Source organism: Geotrypetes seraphini, chromosome 6, assembly GCF_902459505.1.
Source record: "Geotrypetes seraphini chromosome 6, aGeoSer1.1, whole genome shotgun sequence".
NCBI classification, from domain to species: domain Eukaryota; kingdom Metazoa; phylum Chordata; class Amphibia; order Gymnophiona; family Dermophiidae; genus Geotrypetes; species Geotrypetes seraphini.
This window is the reverse complement of record NC_047089.1, coordinates 67,632,539-67,652,237: the sequence shown is the minus strand read 5'-3', so window position 1 is coordinate 67,652,237 and position 19,699 is coordinate 67,632,539. Positions and strand designations below refer to the sequence as shown.

The following is a 19,699-nucleotide window of genomic DNA, read 5'->3' as shown; positions in this document are numbered from 1 at the left end:
TCTTCTTTCCTTCTGTCTCCCTGCCTGCCCTTTTTCTTTCTTTCTCCCTGCCCTCCCCCAAGCCACTGCCATCGGGGACCAGGACCCAAACCGCCACCAATAACAGGCCCGAAAGCCGACGCCGCCCCAACCTCTCCCTGCTTCGGCTGACCAGCATCGCGATCGAGCTGTTGGGGGAAATGCTGCCGGGTTCTGCCTTCGCGGAAACAGAAAGTAGGCAGGACCCGGCAGCAAGAAGAGGAAATGCTTCACTAACCTGTCTCTCGCCTTAGCCCATAGCAAACGCTTGCTTCAGGGCTCTCAACATGTGCGTGCCGGCTTCCCTTCTTCCCCCCCCCGGACATAACTTCCGGTTTCGGAGGGAAGAGAAGGGAAGCCGGCACGCACACGTTAGAGCCACGGAGCATAAGTTCGCTACGGGCTGAAATCTCCAAGCCGGTTTTTTTTGTTTTTTTTTAATGTTCAGCAGCAGCGGCAGCAGCAGATGACAGCTGGGCAGACCGCCCAGCTAAAAGGCCCTAGAGAGAACACTGGAGAGGAAGGCTGATCGGCCCGGTAGATAAGGACGGCAACATGAGTCTATCACGGAGCCCGCGATCGACGTGTTGGGCACCCCTGTCATAGAGCAATACAAAGGCATTATAACATTTTCATCTTTGTTTTCTATTCCTTTCCTGATAATTCCTAATATTCTATTTGCTTTCTTAGCCGCCGCCATACATTAAGCTGAGGGTTTCAACGTATCCTCAACAATGACACGTAGATACACCAAAATGCAATATGGGCCAGATTCTATAATGCAATATAGGCCGGTATTGGCAGCCGCTTAAAAAACAGTCATGCACTGGCATTGTTTGTAGAATCATGGCTTCGTGAAAGTTAGGGGCCAGAAATGTAGACCAGGGTTTTCAAGGTCTACATTTCTGGCACCTATCTTTCACGTGAATTGTGGCTACTGAGGCGCTTTACAATGCATAATGCCACTTCTGGGATTAGCCACGCCTACAGTGGCATTAGGTGTCATAAAACAACTCTGTAGCTGCAATGTAGGTACTTACATTTTTTTAATGCTTTTATTTTTTTAACGGCTTTTTGCACTTAAGTTAGGCCAGGGGCTCTCAAACTGTGTGCCCCAAAGAAATTCCAGCTGTGCCACGAGAGATTCCAGAATTTTACTTTATTTTTAAAAGTTCCCTTTATAAGTATACGCTAGAATAGATGACATGTATGTCACATATGCACGAGTCTATCAGTGTTATAATTCTGATGATTTGTCTAGCCAAAAAGGGAGTAAAGTCCTTTTAGAGCTCACCTTCAATGCTTTTGGAATAGGTTTTTACCATCGTTTTGAATCAGCCATGATTTTTGCATAGGGGTTCAGCTCCTGAGGAAGACAGCGAAACAGAGCTCTATTGGGCAAGAACGGACTTTCCTTTCAACACAGATAAGTTGATACTTTTGATATATTTTTTCATTGTGCTGATATCGTGTAATTATATACTGTATAGTGACATAGAAAACTGAAGTCAATTTTCTCCCATTTCAAAGAGGGGATATATATATGGTTTTACTAGTTTTGGGATGGTGATTTTTCACTTATAACTATCATTAAAAAGGCACAGACATTATGATGTATGGGACAGACTCATTTTAGATTATAGGGCTTGTTCCCATATGAGTCGCCAGCCCGGGGGATCTTATAGAATCTTTAGTTCCCCAGTACGGAGGTCTGTTCCCTATAAATTTCTAAGTTTGATTTGCATTCCCATATTGCATGGTTGTAGCACAGTGGTTTCAAACTCAAACCTTTTGCAGGACCACATTTTGGATTTGTAGGTACTCGGAGGGTCTCAGAAAAAAAAAAAAAAAGTTAATGTCTTATTAAAGAAATGACAATTTTGCATGAGGTAAAACTCTTTATAGTTTATAAATCTTTCTTTTGGCTAAGTCTTAATAATAATATTGTAATTTATAGCTAAAGACACATATGATCAAGAAACTTATTTTAATTTTGAGATTATGATAAACATACCGAGGGCCTCAAAATAAACCTGGCGGGCCGCATGTGGCCCCCGGGCCAAGAGTTTGAGACCACTGTTGTAGCAGGTTTTATATGGTGAGAGATTTTTTTACTCTCTCCATATTGATAGCCAAATTTCGTTGATTTTTTTTAAAGTTATTGGCAATCTTAGGTTTTTTGTTTTTTTGTCTTTATGAGTATCTGTGTACATACGGACACAACCACCAAGACAAGCATCATTCTTTGTCGTGATTTGTCCTTGAAAACTAATGGCAAGTAATTTTATTTTTATTTTTTAAGCAGTAGTAATCCTAACTTGAGCAACAAAGCAATCAAGGCGTTGTTACTGTTTGGATCTTCTTATCTTTGTGAACTTGAATTTTCAGTTCTGACAGAAATTAAATCGAAAAAAAGAGAACGACTGCAGATGGTGGATGATGAAATGTGTGTTTGCTTGTTGATTATCAAGCCGCATTTTGAGTTAATTTGCACTCAAAAACAAGCACATCCATCGCATTGATTAGCAATTCTATTTTATCTACTTTAGTTTCACCATTGTTACAATTACGGTACTCATACATATTTTAAAGAACTTAAAATAAATAACTCTCAAATAAAATTTTTTGTTGGTTTTGCAATTTTATAATTTCAATTATAATGTGTCGCAAAAAAAACATTTGCTCTGTTTAGTGTGCTGGAGCTAAAAATGTTTGAGAGACACTGAGTTAGGTAGGGCACCATTTATATGCACATAGCACACACTCTCCTTAAAGAGTGCATACCATTTGCACATAGTGGCTAAATTCTCTAGATGGTGCCCTTAAAAACACTATTCTATAAGCTGCAGTTAAAGTTAGGAATGGTTTAGAGCAGTGGTCTCAAACTCACAGCCCGTGGGCCACATGCAGCCCGCCAGGTACTATTTTTAGGCCCTCGGTATGTTTATCATAATCACAAAAGGAAAATAAAACAGTTTCTGGATCATATGTCTCTTTAGCTATAAATTACAATATTATTATTAAGACTTAGCCAAAAGGAAAGATTTATAAACTATAAAAAGTTTTACCTCATGCAAAATTGTTATTTCTTTAATAAGATATTAACTATTTTTTTCTGAGGCCCTCCAAGTACCTACAAATCCAAAATATGGCCCTGCAAAGGGTTTAAGTTTGAGACCACTAGTTTAGAGAATAGATGTTATGCCTGGGAAACATAGCTAAATTTAGGCATGTATGCCCTAATTCTATAATTACATGTGTAATTTAAAGGCACCCATTTCCACGCCCACTTTTTTGAGTCACGCCTGTTTCTGTGCATAACCTTTGATTCAAATTAATGCCAAAAATAGCTTATAAAATGCTTATCAGGGTTAATTATCTTGTTATTTAATTAAATTGTGTACAGAATTTGGGTACGAGAGCAAAATTGAGTGCACAATTTTTGGCACTTTTTAAAGAATCAGGAGAAGTGTATGCTCTTTCCTGATAGATGTACATGCCCTAACCATCGTGCATGCGCATTCTATTGGAAAAGGACATGCGCTGCGTGGAAAACTGCCGGGGAAATCTGAAAAAGGCGTTTAAGAAACAATGTGGCAAAAGACCCTACATAAGAGCCCTAAATCTGATGGCAATCCAAGCCTGGTAATCAAGGCATAAATTATTACCCGTTTATCTAGGCAATCAATGCACTATCACATGAGAAAGATGAAAGTATGATTTTCTAAGATTTGAGCTCTGAAACTGCTAAGCTGCATCAGCAATTTCAGGAAATTAAGAAATGCCTATGCAGCAACGTTGTACCCAGCCAAACTGCAGATAGACTGGATAAAAAGGAGGTTGTTATGACAACAGTCAAGCAGACAAAAATAAAAAGTTGTTGGCCAGCATTTTCTAGAAGATCCCAGACTTTAACGATCATTACGCTCAAGCAATCAAAACTTATTAGCAATTCCACCACCACTTCATATAATATACGATATGACCAGAAAATCAATTTTCTCTGTCACTGCTCCATCATTCTGGAACAGTATGCCTATGTACCTTCAGGAAGATTCTTCTCTTACTAAATTTAAATCAAATTTAAAAACATTTTCATTTAAAGATGCATATGATCATTAATGCCGTCTATATGCTTTATTATCTTATTGAATTTTAATACCCTCTCTATTGTGTTTCCCTCTTTTACTAAGCCGCGTTAGGGCTTTAACGTGTAGAATAACACGCGCTACATTGCTGCACGCGCTAGACCTTAACGCCAGCATTGAGCTGGCGTTAGTTCTAGAAGCGTAGTGTGCGGTGTAGCGCGCGGTAATTTCCTGCATGCGCTAAAAACGCTAGCAAACCTTAGTAAAAGGAGCCCTCTTTCCTTTCAATTATTGTATTTCTCCCCCCCCTTTCCCACTTTTGTGTTAGTCTGACCTGGTTATTGTGATTATCTTTTTTTAAAAAAAATTAATTTTAACATCGCTTAAGATATTCGATAAGCAGTTTATCAAATTTATAACAAACCTGAAACTTAACTAAAGTCACAGAGCTGGATAATAAAACACTGCAGCTTCATTAGTTATCACTGGGTCTGAGCTTTAAAAACTGTAACTTTCCTAATGGCCTACTTCATTGTTTGCTATCTTAAGGGGAAGGGGTAAAACGCGGACCTCACGGACCTAAACCCGTCCAGCCTTAAAAATCTGAGGTCCGTGTCGGTCCGTGTCCGTGGCGCTTGTAGTTTCTGTCGCTGACAGACCTTGATGAGATTTTTGCACTGACGGATCCGTCTCAGCATAGGGAGGGAAAAGTGTTAGGATCCGTCAGCGCTAAAATCTCTTCGAGGTCTGTCAGAGCCAGAGACTAGTGCTGGAGCGGCAGAGCAGAAGCCAAGAGAGCGGGGACATAGGTTTTGGACATGCGGACTTATCTCATATTGAAGAGCCAGTAAAGGCCATCTTTGCTCCCAATAACAGTGCCTCGTTGGTAAATTCAGTTCATTTTTCAGCTCGTCTCTAAAGAGTAGTGGTAGTTCTACTGAACTTCAGTTTCGGATTCGAAGAAAATCCTTCATCAGGAACCTCCTCTTACTGTACATATCAATTCATAATAGACAGCAAGAAAATTATCATAGCAAAAGCCGCTGAGCCGAGCAGCGACTGAGAGGAGGGACTAGGTGTATGCCGATTAACAAGAGGCCATGGTGACGTCAAAGGAACAGCGTGATTGAAATTTAAATAATAGTGTTCCATTCAATATTTTCATTTAGTCCATATGGGAATGTGGAATTCATCTCAAAAATCCAATATTGTTACTGGGGTTGTAACAGATGCCCAACGCAATCTAACTCCTCTATGCCTTTTTGTGAAAGTTTCTTATGTTTCACTGTGAGTGGAAATACTCCATACTTTTATACCATTTAGGGAATCTCTATCTTTATCCTCAGCTTTTTGAATTTTGACACTGTTTTTGACTTCTCCGCTTCCTATGGAAGAGCATACCATGCATTCATCATGAACTCTCCAAGGAAAAATATTTCATGATATTATTGCTTTGAAATTTCCTTCCTTGCAATTTCACGTCACTCTGTTGCCAATCTTTGTGACATCCACAAAAGGACATACTTTTCCCTCTAACCCTACAGCAATGTTGCTTACAAATCATACATTGAAAGAACTATCCACATACAAAATTCATTCACTCGTTGAAGTATCTTTAAAGATTTCTATTACGGGTGGAAAAAGACTTCAATTGCTCACAGGCGCTGCACGTTAGAATGAAGAAGTGCAGTCCCCCGCACCCACCCCCACCCCGGTTTGTTTGCTTATTCAAATTATATTTATGCCACCACACTCTATATTGCTACTGTATGGAACAAACACTTAGCTGGAAATGAAGACTGAAGGTTCAACGGAGCTTCCGTTTCACTTCTATGGGAGCTTCTTCAGGAACAAGTCTTCCATCATGACTAAAGTATTCAGCTTCATTCCAAAAGAGCTATGTTTGTTATTAACTTGTCTTTGAAGACACGCTCTTGTCAAACGCTTGTGGAAACTAAATATAAAAAATTAAATTATGGGGCATGTAGATAAACATGGTTTAACGGGTCTGAGTCAGCATGGGTTCAGCCAAGGGAAGTCTTGTATCACCAATTTGTTTCATTTCTTTGAAGGTGTGAATAAACCAGGGATCTCAAAGTCCCTCCTTGAGGGCCGCAATCCAGTCGGGTTTTCAGGATTTCCCCAATGAATATGCATGAAAGCAGTTCATGTACATAGATCCTATGCATATTCATTGGGGAAATCCTGAAAACCCGACTGGATTGCGGCCCTCAAGGAGGGACTTTGAGACCCCTGGAATAAACATTTGGATAAAGGTGAGCCAGTTGACATAGTGTATCTAGACCAGGGCTTCCCAAGTCCTGTCCTCGAGATCTACTGGCAGGCCAGGTTTTCAGGATATCCACAATGAATATGCATGAGAGAGATTTGCCTGCACTACCTTCATAATATGCAAATCTCTTTCATGCATGTTCATTGTGGATATCCTGAATACCTGGCCTGCCAGTAGATCTCAAGGACAGGACTTGGGCAGCCCTGATCTAGACTTTCAGAAAGCTTTTGACAAAGTTCCTCATGAGAGACTCCTGAAAAAATTAGAGTCTTGGGATAGGATGCAATGTTATGTTGTGGATTGGCTATTGGACAGAAAACAAAGGGTAGGCTTAAATGGCCATTTTTTTTCTAAAGGAAGAAGGTAAATAGTGGAGTGCCACAGGGTTCTGTACTGGGATTGGTGCTATTTAACATATATAAATTATCTGGAAATTGGAACAAAATTGTTAAACACATGAGGACTGTGAAAAATTACAGGAAGACTTTAGGAAACTGGAAACCTGGGCATCCAAATAGCATTAAATAAATTTAATGTGAGCATACACACAATGATGCACATTGGGAAGAATAACCCAAACCATAGTTACCAAATGCTAGGGCTATCACCCCAGAAAAAGACCTAGCTGTCATTGTAGACAATATATGAAACCTTCTGCCCAATGTGCAGTGGTGACTGAAAAAGAAAAAAAGGATGCTAGAAATTATTAGGAAAGGAATGATAAACAAAGACCAAGAATATTAGAATGCCTCTGTATTGCTCCATGGTGCAAACTCACCTTGAGTATTTCAACAACCAGAATTGAAAGCATCTCAAAAAAAGATATAGCGGAATTAGAAATGGTTCAAATAATAGCAAACAAAAAGCTCCTCTTATATGGGGAAAGGCTAAAGGGGTTAAGGATCTTTAGCTTGGAAAAGAGATGGCCGAGGGGAGATATGATTGAGGACTATAAAATTCTGAGTGGTGTAGTGTGGATACAAGTGAATTGTTGATTTATTTTTTATTCTATGCAAGCAGTGTCTCACTTCCGGCTCACCACACAATTGTTTCCCACGTATTCACCTTTATAGGACCCCTAGGGATCCCTGAAGAAGACTTTTTGTCAAAACGCGGACCATGTTGGGTCCTGTATCCCTAGTGGACTAGGTCCTTTAAGGCTTTTATGTGGATGATTTATTTTTATGTGGATGAAATTATTTTATGTGGATGATTTCAGTGTACCTTTGGAACTTTGACACTTTCAAATAAAGTCCATTTAGGAACATCGTCACTCCACAGAGTTTTTTTTTGTTTTCTCTGGATTTTTTTCTTTGTGGATATTTTGGGGTCAATTACTTTTGTTTTTTATTTTTTACTCTATCAAAAATAACAAAGACTAGGGGACAATCAAAGAAGTTGAATGGAAATATTTTTACAAATCAATAGGAGGAAATATTTTTTCACTCAAAGAACAGTTAAGTTCTCAAACTCATTGCCAGAGGATGTGATAATAGTGGTCAACCATAGCTGGGTTAAAAAAAAAAGGTTTGGACAAGTTCCTGGAGAAAAAGTCCATAGTCTGCTATTGAGAGAGACATGGGGGAAACTACTGCCTCCCCTAGGATTGATAACATGGAATGTTGCTACAATTTGGCCTTCTGCCAGGTTCTTATGTCCTGGATTGGCCATTGTGGAACTTACAGGAGAAAAACAATACTGCAAATTGTGTGAAAAAAATCCATTAAGGGGCATTTTTGATAGTGCATCTAAGTTCAATTTGGATCTCTTGAAAAATGCATCCAAAAATTGGGAGTCGAAAATGTCCATTTTCGAAACCACTAGACGTCTATTATTTTTTTTCTAAAAATCGGCTATCTAGATGTCTTGGTCCTTAGGATGTTGGACAGGGTGCTGGAGGGCAGGGAGAGATAGTGCATGAGAAGAGAGAAAGAAATGTTGCTTATGATAATGGAGGGGAGAAAGAGAGAGATGCTGCATGGAAGGGAATAGAGAGATTTGACACAGGGCACAAGGCAGGGAGAGAGAGAGAGAAAGACAAGAGATGGTAAACAATGGGAAAGAAATGTTGGCTATGGCAGTGGAAGGGAAGGTCCAGAGATGGAAGATGAATGGTGAGCATGGAGAAAGAAGAAAACATCAAATGGGTAGGAGACCCTGGTGAGCAAGTTAACAGAAGACAAACTAAAACCAGAGCCTGGGACCAACATGATTTGAATAATGACCAAACAAAAGGTAGAAAAATAATTTTATTTTCTATTTTGCGATTACAATATGTCATATTTAAAAAGTGTATCCTGCCAGAGCTGGTGTTAGACAGCAAGCGTGAGCTAGGACCTAAAAGAGAGAGGAAACGTCATTTTTGTTTATTTTGTTTACACCACAGCCCAGCATTGGGTGGAGAGGTTGTAATTCTATGTAATATTATACTGTAACACTGTGAATGTTAAACTGTAACCCGTTCTGAGCTCTCTGGGGTGGACAGGATATAAAAATAAAATTATTAAAAATATTTTTAATATGGGGGGGTGGCCTAATTGGCACTTATAATTGCCAATATATCATAATTGACACTAATTGGAACTAATTAAATGTTATGCACATAACTTGGAAAGTGCGATTCTATAAAAATATGCGGCAATTGCAGTGCATGAATTTGAAAAGGGGGCATGCCATGGCATCGCCAGAGCAGGATCGTGGGTGTTCTTAAAAGTTATGTGCATTGTTATAGAATATGTGCGATCCACGCACAACTTAGGCATTGGCATTGCCTAAATGGGTGCGCCTAAGTTACGGGACGTACATAGGTGCTAAGTGCGTTTCTACGAAGGTTCTTTAAAAAGTTTCCACACTTTTATATTTTCGCAGGAAATGGTCGGGGCGGGAGAAGTGGTATGAGGGTGTGTCATAGAATGTCATAGGAAAAATGTATCACAAAATAGCTGTATGTTATTATTTTATGGCTTGTTAGGTCTTGTATTAATTAGGTATGTAATGCTGTTACCCGCATAGAACTTGGATATGCGGGCTAGAAATGTTTTAAATAGCTAAATAAATGTGGAAAAGTGATGTAATTTGCTTTTGAGATATTTAATTTAATAAATTTAAAAATTTGATCATGTTTCCCCGCTTCTGTCAAAACTTCACTGGCTTCCGGTGATTTCTTGGATTCGCTTTAAATGTACCTGCCTAATTTTCAAGATCCTACATGGCCTTCTTCCTCCCCTAATCCCACTATCCTGGAATTCTTCGAGACCTGACACTACCAGATCCGCCCACAAACTCAAACTATCTTTCCCCTCGTTAAAAGGCGTCATGTATGCAGGTAAATTAGGGAAATCCCTTTTCTTCAAATTCACTGAGCTTTGGAATAACCTCCCTGCCCCACTGCGGAACCTAGGCTCAGTCCAATTATTCCGAAAGCTCCTTCCAATTATTCCAAAGGCTTTTCTCCACAACGTAAAGCTATCTATTTAAAATGTAAAGCTAGCTATCCTCTTCATAACCTCTAATTTATTATTATGTCCTTCCCTCGTTTATTGAATTTACCTGTAAACCGTGCCGAGCTCTATCTTTATGGAGATGATGCAATATACAAACTTAAGGTTTAGTTTAGTTTAAAAAAATAAAAGTGCGGAAACTTTTTGAAGATCCCTCGTATAAAAGGTATGTGCTTCTTGTGGAATCATACTAATGGACACTCTAGTCGGCACAAATTTTTTTGGGCACTCTTTTATAGAATCAGGCCCAAAGTGGACAATTTTCAAATACCATATTTCTGTGGATTAAACACTGTTTTATCCCAAGAAATGGCTTTCAAAATTGCCCTTCCCATATATATATATATATATATATATATATATATATATATATATATATAGGACAGTGCATTATAATACACTTCATTTTTCGATGTTTGTTGTATAGCAAATACTACTTTAAACTACACAATCCTGCCTCTGCCGCCTCCTTTCACTTGCTGTGTTCTGTGTTAATCACTGAGAAAAGGGGTTTTAATGTTTCCTGTATTTGAAGAAATTACCGGAAAAATTAGTTGCACAGCAAATGTGATAGGAAAAAAAACCATGAAAGAAGCCCAGTTTTGTTAATCCAGTTATAGTATGTTGCAGTTCTTTACTTACTAGGGTTATCATATTTTTCTCCGGGAAACCCCGTACATATGATCCCGCCCCATTCTGCCTCCAGCCCCACCCATTCCACCCCAAGCCCTGCCCCCACAAAACCTCCTCCTTTCTTCTGAATGAGCTCCAGCTGCATCTGGAAGGCCTGGAGCATGCGCGGGTGTGTGTGACATCATCCATGGAAGCTCAGATGCCCTCCAGATGGGGTTGGAGCTCATCAGGGCTTTTCAAAACCTAGACAAATGTTGGGGTTTGGAAAGTCCATCTGGGAGCCCTTACAGTCCTCTAACAAGAGGACATGTCCGGTTTTCCTATTACCGTATTTTCACGCATATAACGCGTGCGTTATACGTGTTTTTACCTACCGCGCATACCCCTCGCGCGTTATACGCGTGAGCGCGGTATACAAATTTTTTTTTACATAGTTCCCACCCCGCCCGACGCCCGATTCACCCCCCCCAGCAGGACCGCTCGCACCCCCACCCCGAACGACCGCTCGCACGCGCTCCCACCCGCACCCGCATCCACGATCGGAGCAAGAGGGAGCCCAAGCCCTCTTGCCCGGCCGACTCCCCAACTCCCCGACAATATCAGGCCAGGAGGGAGCCCAAACCCTCCTGGCCACAGCGATCCCCTACCCCCACCCCGCACTACATTACGGGCAGGAGGGATCCCAGGCCCTCCTGCCCTCAACGCAAACCCCCCTCCCTCCAATGACCGCCCCCCCCCCAAGAACCTCCGACCGCCCCCCCAGCCGACCCGCGACCCCCCTGGCCGACCCCCACGACACCCCCACCCCCCTTCCCCGTACCTTTGGTAGTTGGCCGGACAGCCGGGAGCCAAACCCGCCTGTCCGGCAGGCAGCCAACGACGGAATGAGGCCGGATTGGCCCATCCGTCCCAAAGCTCCGCCTACTGGTGGGGCCTAAGGCGCGTGGGCCAATCAGAATAGGCCCTGGAGCCTTAGGTCCCACCTGGGGGCGCGGCCTGAGGCACATGGGCCCAACCCGACCATGTGCCTCAGGCCGCGCCCCCAGGTGGGACCTAAGGCTCCAGGGCCTATTCTGATTGGCCCACGCGCCTTAGGGCGGGTGAACGGAGAGTCGGGACAGCGCACGGAGAGGCGGGGCAGTGCACGGAAAGTCAGGGAGGGTGAACGGAGAGTCGGGACAGCGCACGGAGAGTCGGGGCAGTGCACGAAAAGTCAGGGAGGGTGAACGAAGAGTTGGGACAGCGCAGGGAGAGGCGGGGCAGTGCACGGAAAGTCAGGGAGGGTGAACGGATAGTTGGGACAGCGCACGGAGAGTCGGGGAGGGCGAAAGGAGAGTTGGGGTGGCCAGAGGAGAGTCGGGGCGGGCGAAAGGACAGTCGGGCAGCATGCGCGGTATACCCGTGAGCGCGGTATACAAAAGTTTTTGTACATAAAATCGTGGTTTCTGTGCGCTATACCCGTGTGCGCGTTTTACACGGGTGCGCGTTATCTGCGTGAAAATACGGTACTCACCATACTTCACTAAATAGCTACGAAAAGTATTCACTCCCCTAGCCAGTCTGGTTTTCCAGAGATCCATAATGAATATGCATGAGATATCTGCATGCCTGTCTCCTCCATTATATGCTAATCTCCCTTATGCATATTTATTAGGGATCTCCTGAAAACCTGACTGGCTGCGGGCCCCCTAGGACAGGGTTGAGAACCGCTGCCCTTAGGAAGCCACAGCACCTTAACACTCACAGCATATTTATAAAATGCAGAATATGGCTTCCATCAAAGCTGGAAATTTACATGAAACAAAGAGGCAGCTGGAAATAATGTTCTGTAATATTCTCTAGAGGTTTACTTAAAAATATTTCAAGTCATACTTTAACATTGGGAAATGAATGTAAATAGTATGTGTATCTTATAAATATTTTGTTAGAATGTCTTTTGTTACTCTAAGCACAGCCTAATTACTACAGCTTGCTCTACAAGAAAGTAGAAGATGAAACCTTTATTACTGTATGCTCCTTTCACATTAATCAAAGATTACAATGGAAAGGTTACTGTTGTACAGAGAACCTTTGAAAGTAATTCTATGATATGATGTCTACTAAAGGTACTGGTATGGAGCCTATCTGAAGCTTAATCTATAATTAAAAGTAGAATACTAGTACAAGTAGCTGAAGATGGGCTTAAATGTGATACACAATCATTTAAGAACATAAGAATTGCGGCCAGAGGGGAGTCAAGATGGTGGACGGCTATTAGCGACACTCTGGCTGCTCTGATTTTCTTGCATTTAGCTTACCTTTAAATCGCTTTGGGACGCTGCGGTTTTGTTATCTTCAAATATGCCTCTTACAAAGAGGAAGGGAACTGTGAGAGCTGTGCAATTACCGGATCTCATGTCCTTTCCAAGCTTAGTTGACGCTCCAGCAGTTTTTTGGAGCGGCGGATCCCCGCTGACCCTCGGTTATCCCAGTGTTGGCAGACATCCGCAACAGATTCAAGAGAGGGAGCGCTTGAATCTCTGGATTCCTATACATCTTTCTTGCCGCCAACGATCTCTGTGCCTCCTTGTCCAGCAGGATCGCCCTGGGAGAAAGGAGGAGGAAACCCCGGGGCTGGTATTGGGTGGAGTTACACTCATGGTTGGACAGCAGGGCCGGAAGAACGCTCAGGGAGTCGGAAAGTCAGCAGTAAGCCTTGGTGTTACATTGGAGACACTCCTTGAGGCCATGGAGAAAATGGATGAGAAGGTGGGGAAAACCGCATTGGACATGGAGGTACTTGTAACTAAAGTGGATGCTTTTTCCTTGAATGTTGAAAAAGTGAAACAAGAATGCATGAACAAGATTCAAATTGAGTCTGCAATTTTGAAAAACTCAATTTCTACAATAATTAAAGAACAAGCTTTAGTTTCACGTAAGATTGAATAGATTGAGAACTATAAGCGTCGTTTGAACCTTAAGAGTTTTAAACTGTCAAAAAATTCCAGCTACGACACCAATTGAGGTCTTCAAAAATTTTTCATAGAAAACCTGAATTTTCCTCAAGATCAGATTCCACCAATACATAAAGCTTATTATTTACCTGTTTCTTAACAAAAAAATTCTGAAATTAATGATGTACCTATAGGTGAGAATGTGGCTATTGAACATGACTATTTGTGGATGCATTTCTTTGAGCAATTGATTTTATGTAAAAACTGAATCTGTTTGTTTTGGTTCTTATTTTGTACAGACTTTTTAATATTTTATGTATGTAATTCTCTGTAAACCATTTTGAAAAAAAAACAGTATAGAATTTAAATAAATAAATAAATAGAATCTTATGGCAGTTTTGTAGAATTCTCTTTCAGATATCAAGGAAAGCGCCTCTTTAACTGTCAACTTTATTTTTTTAAAAGACCTTAATTCAATTATGAGATTGTCCTTCAGAAAACTTGGAACCCTCTTTTGTGGTCAATATTTATGGATATATCCTGACGTAACTAAAGCAACAAAGGAAAGGTGAAAACAATTTCTTGTAATGAGGGATGAGACGAGGAGATTGGGTGCTACCTTTATGTACTGTTAAATATTTGGGTTTAAGATATGTTTTTTTCATTCCCGATCATCTAAGATCTTTTTTGGACCTTAAGGGGTTAACCAGTGGTGAGGGTGGGGATTCTAAAATGTGAAGACCGTGGGATTTCAGCCATATAAAGTCTTTACCTTGAATCTTATAAAAATGTATCTCCCTTTAATTTCAATCTCCCTCTCTGCACTTTGAATATTATGGTCTAAGGAAGAGTTAAGTTCCAATGTTCTTTTCTTTTGTTTTCCAATTGGGAGTGAATAAGATTGGATATAACTCTGTATTTCTGGAGCAAGTAGCTTTACTTGTAAATTTTTGATAAATTAATAAAAATAGAATTTAAAAAAAGAACATAAGAATCGCCATACTGGGACAGGCTGAAAGTCCATCATCCTGTTTCCAACAGTGGCCAAACCAGACCTAGCTAGATCCCAAGTAGCAAAACAGATTACACAATTAAATCGGCTGAAATGAATAGTCCTGGATTTACTTGATGTATACTTGGGGTCAATCTTAAGTAGGTTAAGCAAGAGACTGCTATTTTGATAGTTTCCCCCCCCCCTAACATAAAGACCTTAAAATAAACAGCGCACAGAATCCAAACTTCATATATGAGTTATGCTTCGCATCTGAGTTCCATTTCATCACAAAAGTGTTGTGGGACTACAAGAGAGTTTTACAGATTTCAAAGAACTGAAGAATGCATAGATTTCACAAAACAGCTAAGATTTTCTTTTCCATTGTGATTGGCAAATAGTTTGAAAACCTGGTTGCATACAAAGCATGATCATCTTGAATTTAAGAACCAAAGGGCAATTCTAGAACTGGGCTCTGCTCATTAGATGTACCGATGCTGATCGCTGAGCACCACTTCTATACTGACATCCATACTATTTTAGAACGATAGTATAATTTGCTACTGGTGTACCATTAGGTGTAATTATTTATACCAGGTCAGTGGCAGGCATACATGGGCACACCTAAGTGTTCCAAGCTATGGGCCTTTTTACAAAACAGCGCTAAAAAGTGACACTAGCGTGCTCTTATGCGGTTCTTTCTCAAGTACTAAGGCCATTTTTAGCACAGCAGTAAAATGGCCAATTTTAAAATTATTGTAATAATGGCCACACAGTAATGTTAGACACTCTATTTAAGGCCATAAAATGATAAGTTTTCTTCTGAGTGCGATAATTAATCAATATTGCCATTAGCATATGGCCATTAAAAAAGATAAGCGCATGAGCCCTTACCACCAGCTAGTTTCTAGGTAGTAAGAGCTCATGCGCTAATTACTCACTAATTAATTAATGAGCGACAATGTAGTTGCACTGATTAACTCAGAAATTCCCTCTCTACCCCTCCCCCCTGGTCTATGCTCTCTCTGTGGTAAAAATAAAAATATTTTTTTAGTATGTGGTAAGAATGCAAACTGAACCCTTTAAAAGCCCTTTTAAGCTGCAGTAATCACATGCTAGCAGCTTGATAAAAGGACCCCTATATATGTAATTGATATTGTTCTATAATTGATGTTGGAAACTGGAGACAAGCCCATGCCCCATTCCATGTTCCACCCCCTTGCAGTTACATACTACAGCTCTCATGCACCTCCTTACAGAATAGTATGTGCTGTACTTACGCATGCCCAATTACAGAATTGCCTTTTGAATGTTATGTGGGATGAAATCATTATGTTAATGTCATACTGCAGTGGCGTAGCCATGGGTGGGCCATGGCGGGATTGGCAGGGCTACCAGATGTCCGGATTTACCCAGACATGTCCTTTTTTAGAGGGCATGTCCAGGCGTCCAGAACGCTTTTCAAAACCCGACACTTTGTCCGGGTTTTGAAAAGCGCCTTTTTTGGGACCGCATTGGGAGGGAATTCACACATGTGCATAACATCATCACGTTGCAACCGTGCATGCGCGGATGCCCGACTGACCAATGAGAACAGGTTAAGGGGGCAGGGCTGGGGCATGACATGGGTGTAACGGGGCGGGACTTAGTGTTTTTCAGGGCGGAGCTATGGGTCTGGATTTTATTTAACTAAAATCTGGTAACTCTAGAGCCTGGCCCCACCCACTTAAAGCTGAAGCATACCTTTGTTATGGCTGGTGGGGATTCTCAAGCCCCTACCAGTTGCAAGGGTCCTCTTGCAGCAAGAACTCCTCCCTTTCCTAGTTGCTCAAGCCTGCAGCACTGTCCAAGTGCTGGTATCTCACTGGCCTCCCCCCTGCCGCACACGCTAATTTTTATACATACACAAAAACAGAGCATGTATGGGGAGGGCGGGGCAGGAACAGCGCAAGGACAGAGCTGCAGGCTGGAGCAAGTAGGAGGAATGGTTGCCAATGGAGGACCCTTGCAACTGGTGGGGCTTGGGGATCCCCACCATCTCAGGTAATTTTAATGCTTTGAGTTGGCCCATGGGAGGTAGGGGTTGTGGAGATCAGATGTGCCCATCCAGTTTGCCCAGTGACCCACCCAAAATTTGAGGTCTGATTACGCTTCTGTTATACTGTACTCAAAATGAAAATAAATTAACTCAGGCCCCGATGCTCAAAATTAACTGTGCCTTCAACATTCAACGCTAAACCAGTCCTAACTGGTTTAGCGCACAAGCATTTTAGCTTCCGATACACAAAATGGCTCTGCGCGGTCTTTTCCATGCCTCGTAACAGCCTCTGAGAATACTATGGGAATGTAGTACAATGAGCTCACCAGATATTTCCGGGTAAAGCACAAAATGAAGCACCAACCTTTAACACTCCAAAATTACTGGCAGGTCTGGTGCTGCCAGTACCATTGAATGTATATACACATGTGTTAAAATAATAATTTTAATAATAATTTATTTCTTATATACCGCTATACCGTGAAGTTCGAAGTGCATCTCAGGTGCCATGTGTTAAAGCACTGGTGTAGTGAGGGTGAGAGGTGCCCCTCTCCCACCCTCTTCCCCGCACCCCATGCCACGCGCGCATGCCCCATCTCATTCCCCATACCTTTTTTAACTTCTTAGACGCAAGCAGCATGCCCGCATCGATGTCGACTCACCCTTTGACGTCACTTTCTAGGCGTGGGACCCGGAAGTGATGTCAGAGAGAACGCCAATGCCAACACAGGCAACAATATTGTTTGCGCCGGAGAAGTAAAAAAGGTACAGGGGAAGACAGCTAGGGGAGTAGTGGGACTGCAGAGAGGAAGAGAGTTGCCGGCGCCCCTAGTAAGATGGTGCCCAGGGCAGACTGACCCCTCCCCCACTTACTATGCCACTGTGTTAAAGGCATGTCTCATGCACATTCGTTAAAAGTGTATGGGTAGGTCTGTGGTTGCCGATTGCATGAGAGGTTTAAAAAAAAGAACACGGGATACATTCACCATACTTGTATAGGGTTGGGGGACACACCATATAATATAAATGTGTGCTAACAGTGCGTCTAATGCGCGTTTGTTAAAAGCGTATACCAGCAGGTCTGGTCCTGCCAAAGCAGTGTAGAAAAAAGCATATATATCTTGCCTTTTCATATTTGCATGTTTTGTTGTTAATTCTCCGCCCCTCCCAGCATGCCTAAGATGTAACTTTACCTAGCACATGCACACATTTATGCCTCTTTCCATGAACTATTCTATGCATGTGTCAGCCGCTTTCTCCAGCAACTGATCTGATGGAATTTCCATGAACCTCATTTGCATGCAAAGTTTTTTGAGCATCGTTTGTTGTTTAGAAATTGGAAAATTTACCGGCACACAGGTTTTTAACAGGACTTTTGAGCATCGGGCCTTCAGTTCAGAGATTTGTCTTAAAAATTCAGTACTCATGAGGACTAACAGTGACGGGACAAAAGCGCGCAAGACTTGGAGCGCAGACAATTCGGCACAATACCCCAGCGCGCTGCCAAAAACTTACTTTTAAAGAACTCCGACGGGGGGTGTGGGGGGAACCCCCCACTTTACTTTATAGTCTTCGTGCTGCCATGGGGGGGGGGTGCAACCCCCCACATTATAGACAAAACTTAACTTTTTCCTAAAAAATCGGGAAAAAGTAAAGTTTACTCTATAATGGAAGGTTCCAACCCCCCCAACCCTCCCCAATGGCAGTGAGAAGAGTATGAAGTAAACTGGGGGGGGGGGGGGTTCCCCACTCACACCCCGCATTGGAGCTCTTTAAAAGTAAGTTTTTCGGCAGCGCGCTGGGGTCTTGCGCCGAATTGTCTGCGCTCCAATGTTGGCGCGCTGAAGTCTCGCACGCGAATGACTATGAACCGGACTAACTGTATCCTGTTCCACAAGTGAATAGCATAGAATTTAAGAATGTAAATACTACCTGTTGCATGCCTTTTATTGTCTGTTGTAAAAACTGCAACTGCTGATCCTTTGTGAGGTTTTCTTCAGTCCGGCCAAGGTGCCCTTTCTCTTGTTTTAGAAGCTCCACCTCATTCCGGTATGCATCTAGCTGCCATCGGAGACTGTCATTTTCTTCCTTAAGTGCATATGCTTGAGCTGCTAGAGCTGAAAAGAATATGAATATTTCAAACAGCCAATAACATGAAGCACTTACTTCTAGAAGAATGAATGCTGCAAAACAACAACTAAGGACCCTACTAGGCCTCTACGTCTAACTCTGCCCCCTACACTCCTCCCCTTAGACCTTATGGCTTTGGTTGCAGCAGGCAGTGAATATGGAGACTAAGCCAGCAATTGCTCATAGGTTCCAACTACTGCACTGAAGTACTAGTCCCAGTACAAAAGAGAGGAATGCTACACTGGTGATACAAATCAAAATAATGGATAAGGAAAATGACCTTCAGTCCGCAGCTCTTGTCTAGTACAGTTCTGCCTTGGGGATGCTGGCATGGAACAAAGAGTATGAAGGCTGGGAAGGGGGAGGGGTGGAGAATGAGAGAGTGACTGCTGGGGATGGGGGTGATGAAAAAGAATAACAGCTGGCAGGGGGAAAGCATAAAGTTACCAGATGTCCAGGAAAACCCGGACATGTCCTCTTTTTAGAGTGCCTAGATGGATTTTCCAAAACCCGGTAGTTTGTCCAGGTTTTGGAAAGACCCAACCTCCCGGCCGCGTCTTGAGGGCCTCTGAGCATGCGCGGATGACATCACACATATCCACACATGCTCGGAGACTCTCCAGACGCGGCCCGGAAGTCGGAAAACATAAACGAGACTTTGCAGAGGTGGGGCTGGAGGTGGAACAGGGCGTGGCTAGGGGAAGAACAGGGAGAGGCCCTGTTTCCGGGTTTTTCCGGACAAAAATCTGGGCTAGGAAAGAAAAAAATTAAAAGATAGAGACTGCTGGGATGCGGGCCTTGACAGAGATGGTGATGAAGGAAGACTGAGGATGTGTGACTGGGAGAACTGAGACGGATGGCTGGAGCTGTGAAAACTGAATAGAGTGCCTACTGGAAGTGAAAAGGGGTAGAGAGGGTTGCTGCTGAGGACAAGGCCAACTCAATTCTTAGGCATGACAAAGCAGAGGGCTAGGGTAGCAACAAGGAGCAGGTACAGTCAAAGCAAATAAGCAATAGAGCCCAATTGCCAGACAAACTCAGATTCATCAATGAATACAATTTTCAAACTGTTCAT

General features: G+C 42.3%; 1 protein-coding gene across 10 annotated transcripts in view; it reads right to left on the bottom strand.

The window, feature by feature from the left end:
• Window positions 1-19,699, bottom strand: part of ENOX1 (ecto-NOX disulfide-thiol exchanger 1) — a 628,466-nt gene that overhangs the window by 101,848 nt on the left and 506,919 nt on the right. For 9 of the 10 annotated variants that reach the window (XM_033948806.1, XM_033948804.1, XM_033948805.1 and 6 more), the window contains one exon: window positions 18,427-18,611. In XM_033948806.1, coding sequence (XP_033804697.1) covers window positions 18,427-18,611 — 185 coding nt within the window. Of the gene's footprint in view, window positions 1-5,833; window positions 6,061-12,829; window positions 13,337-18,426; window positions 18,612-19,699 lie in introns of those variants that run through there. The other variant, XR_004539889.1, reaches the window with a different exon arrangement.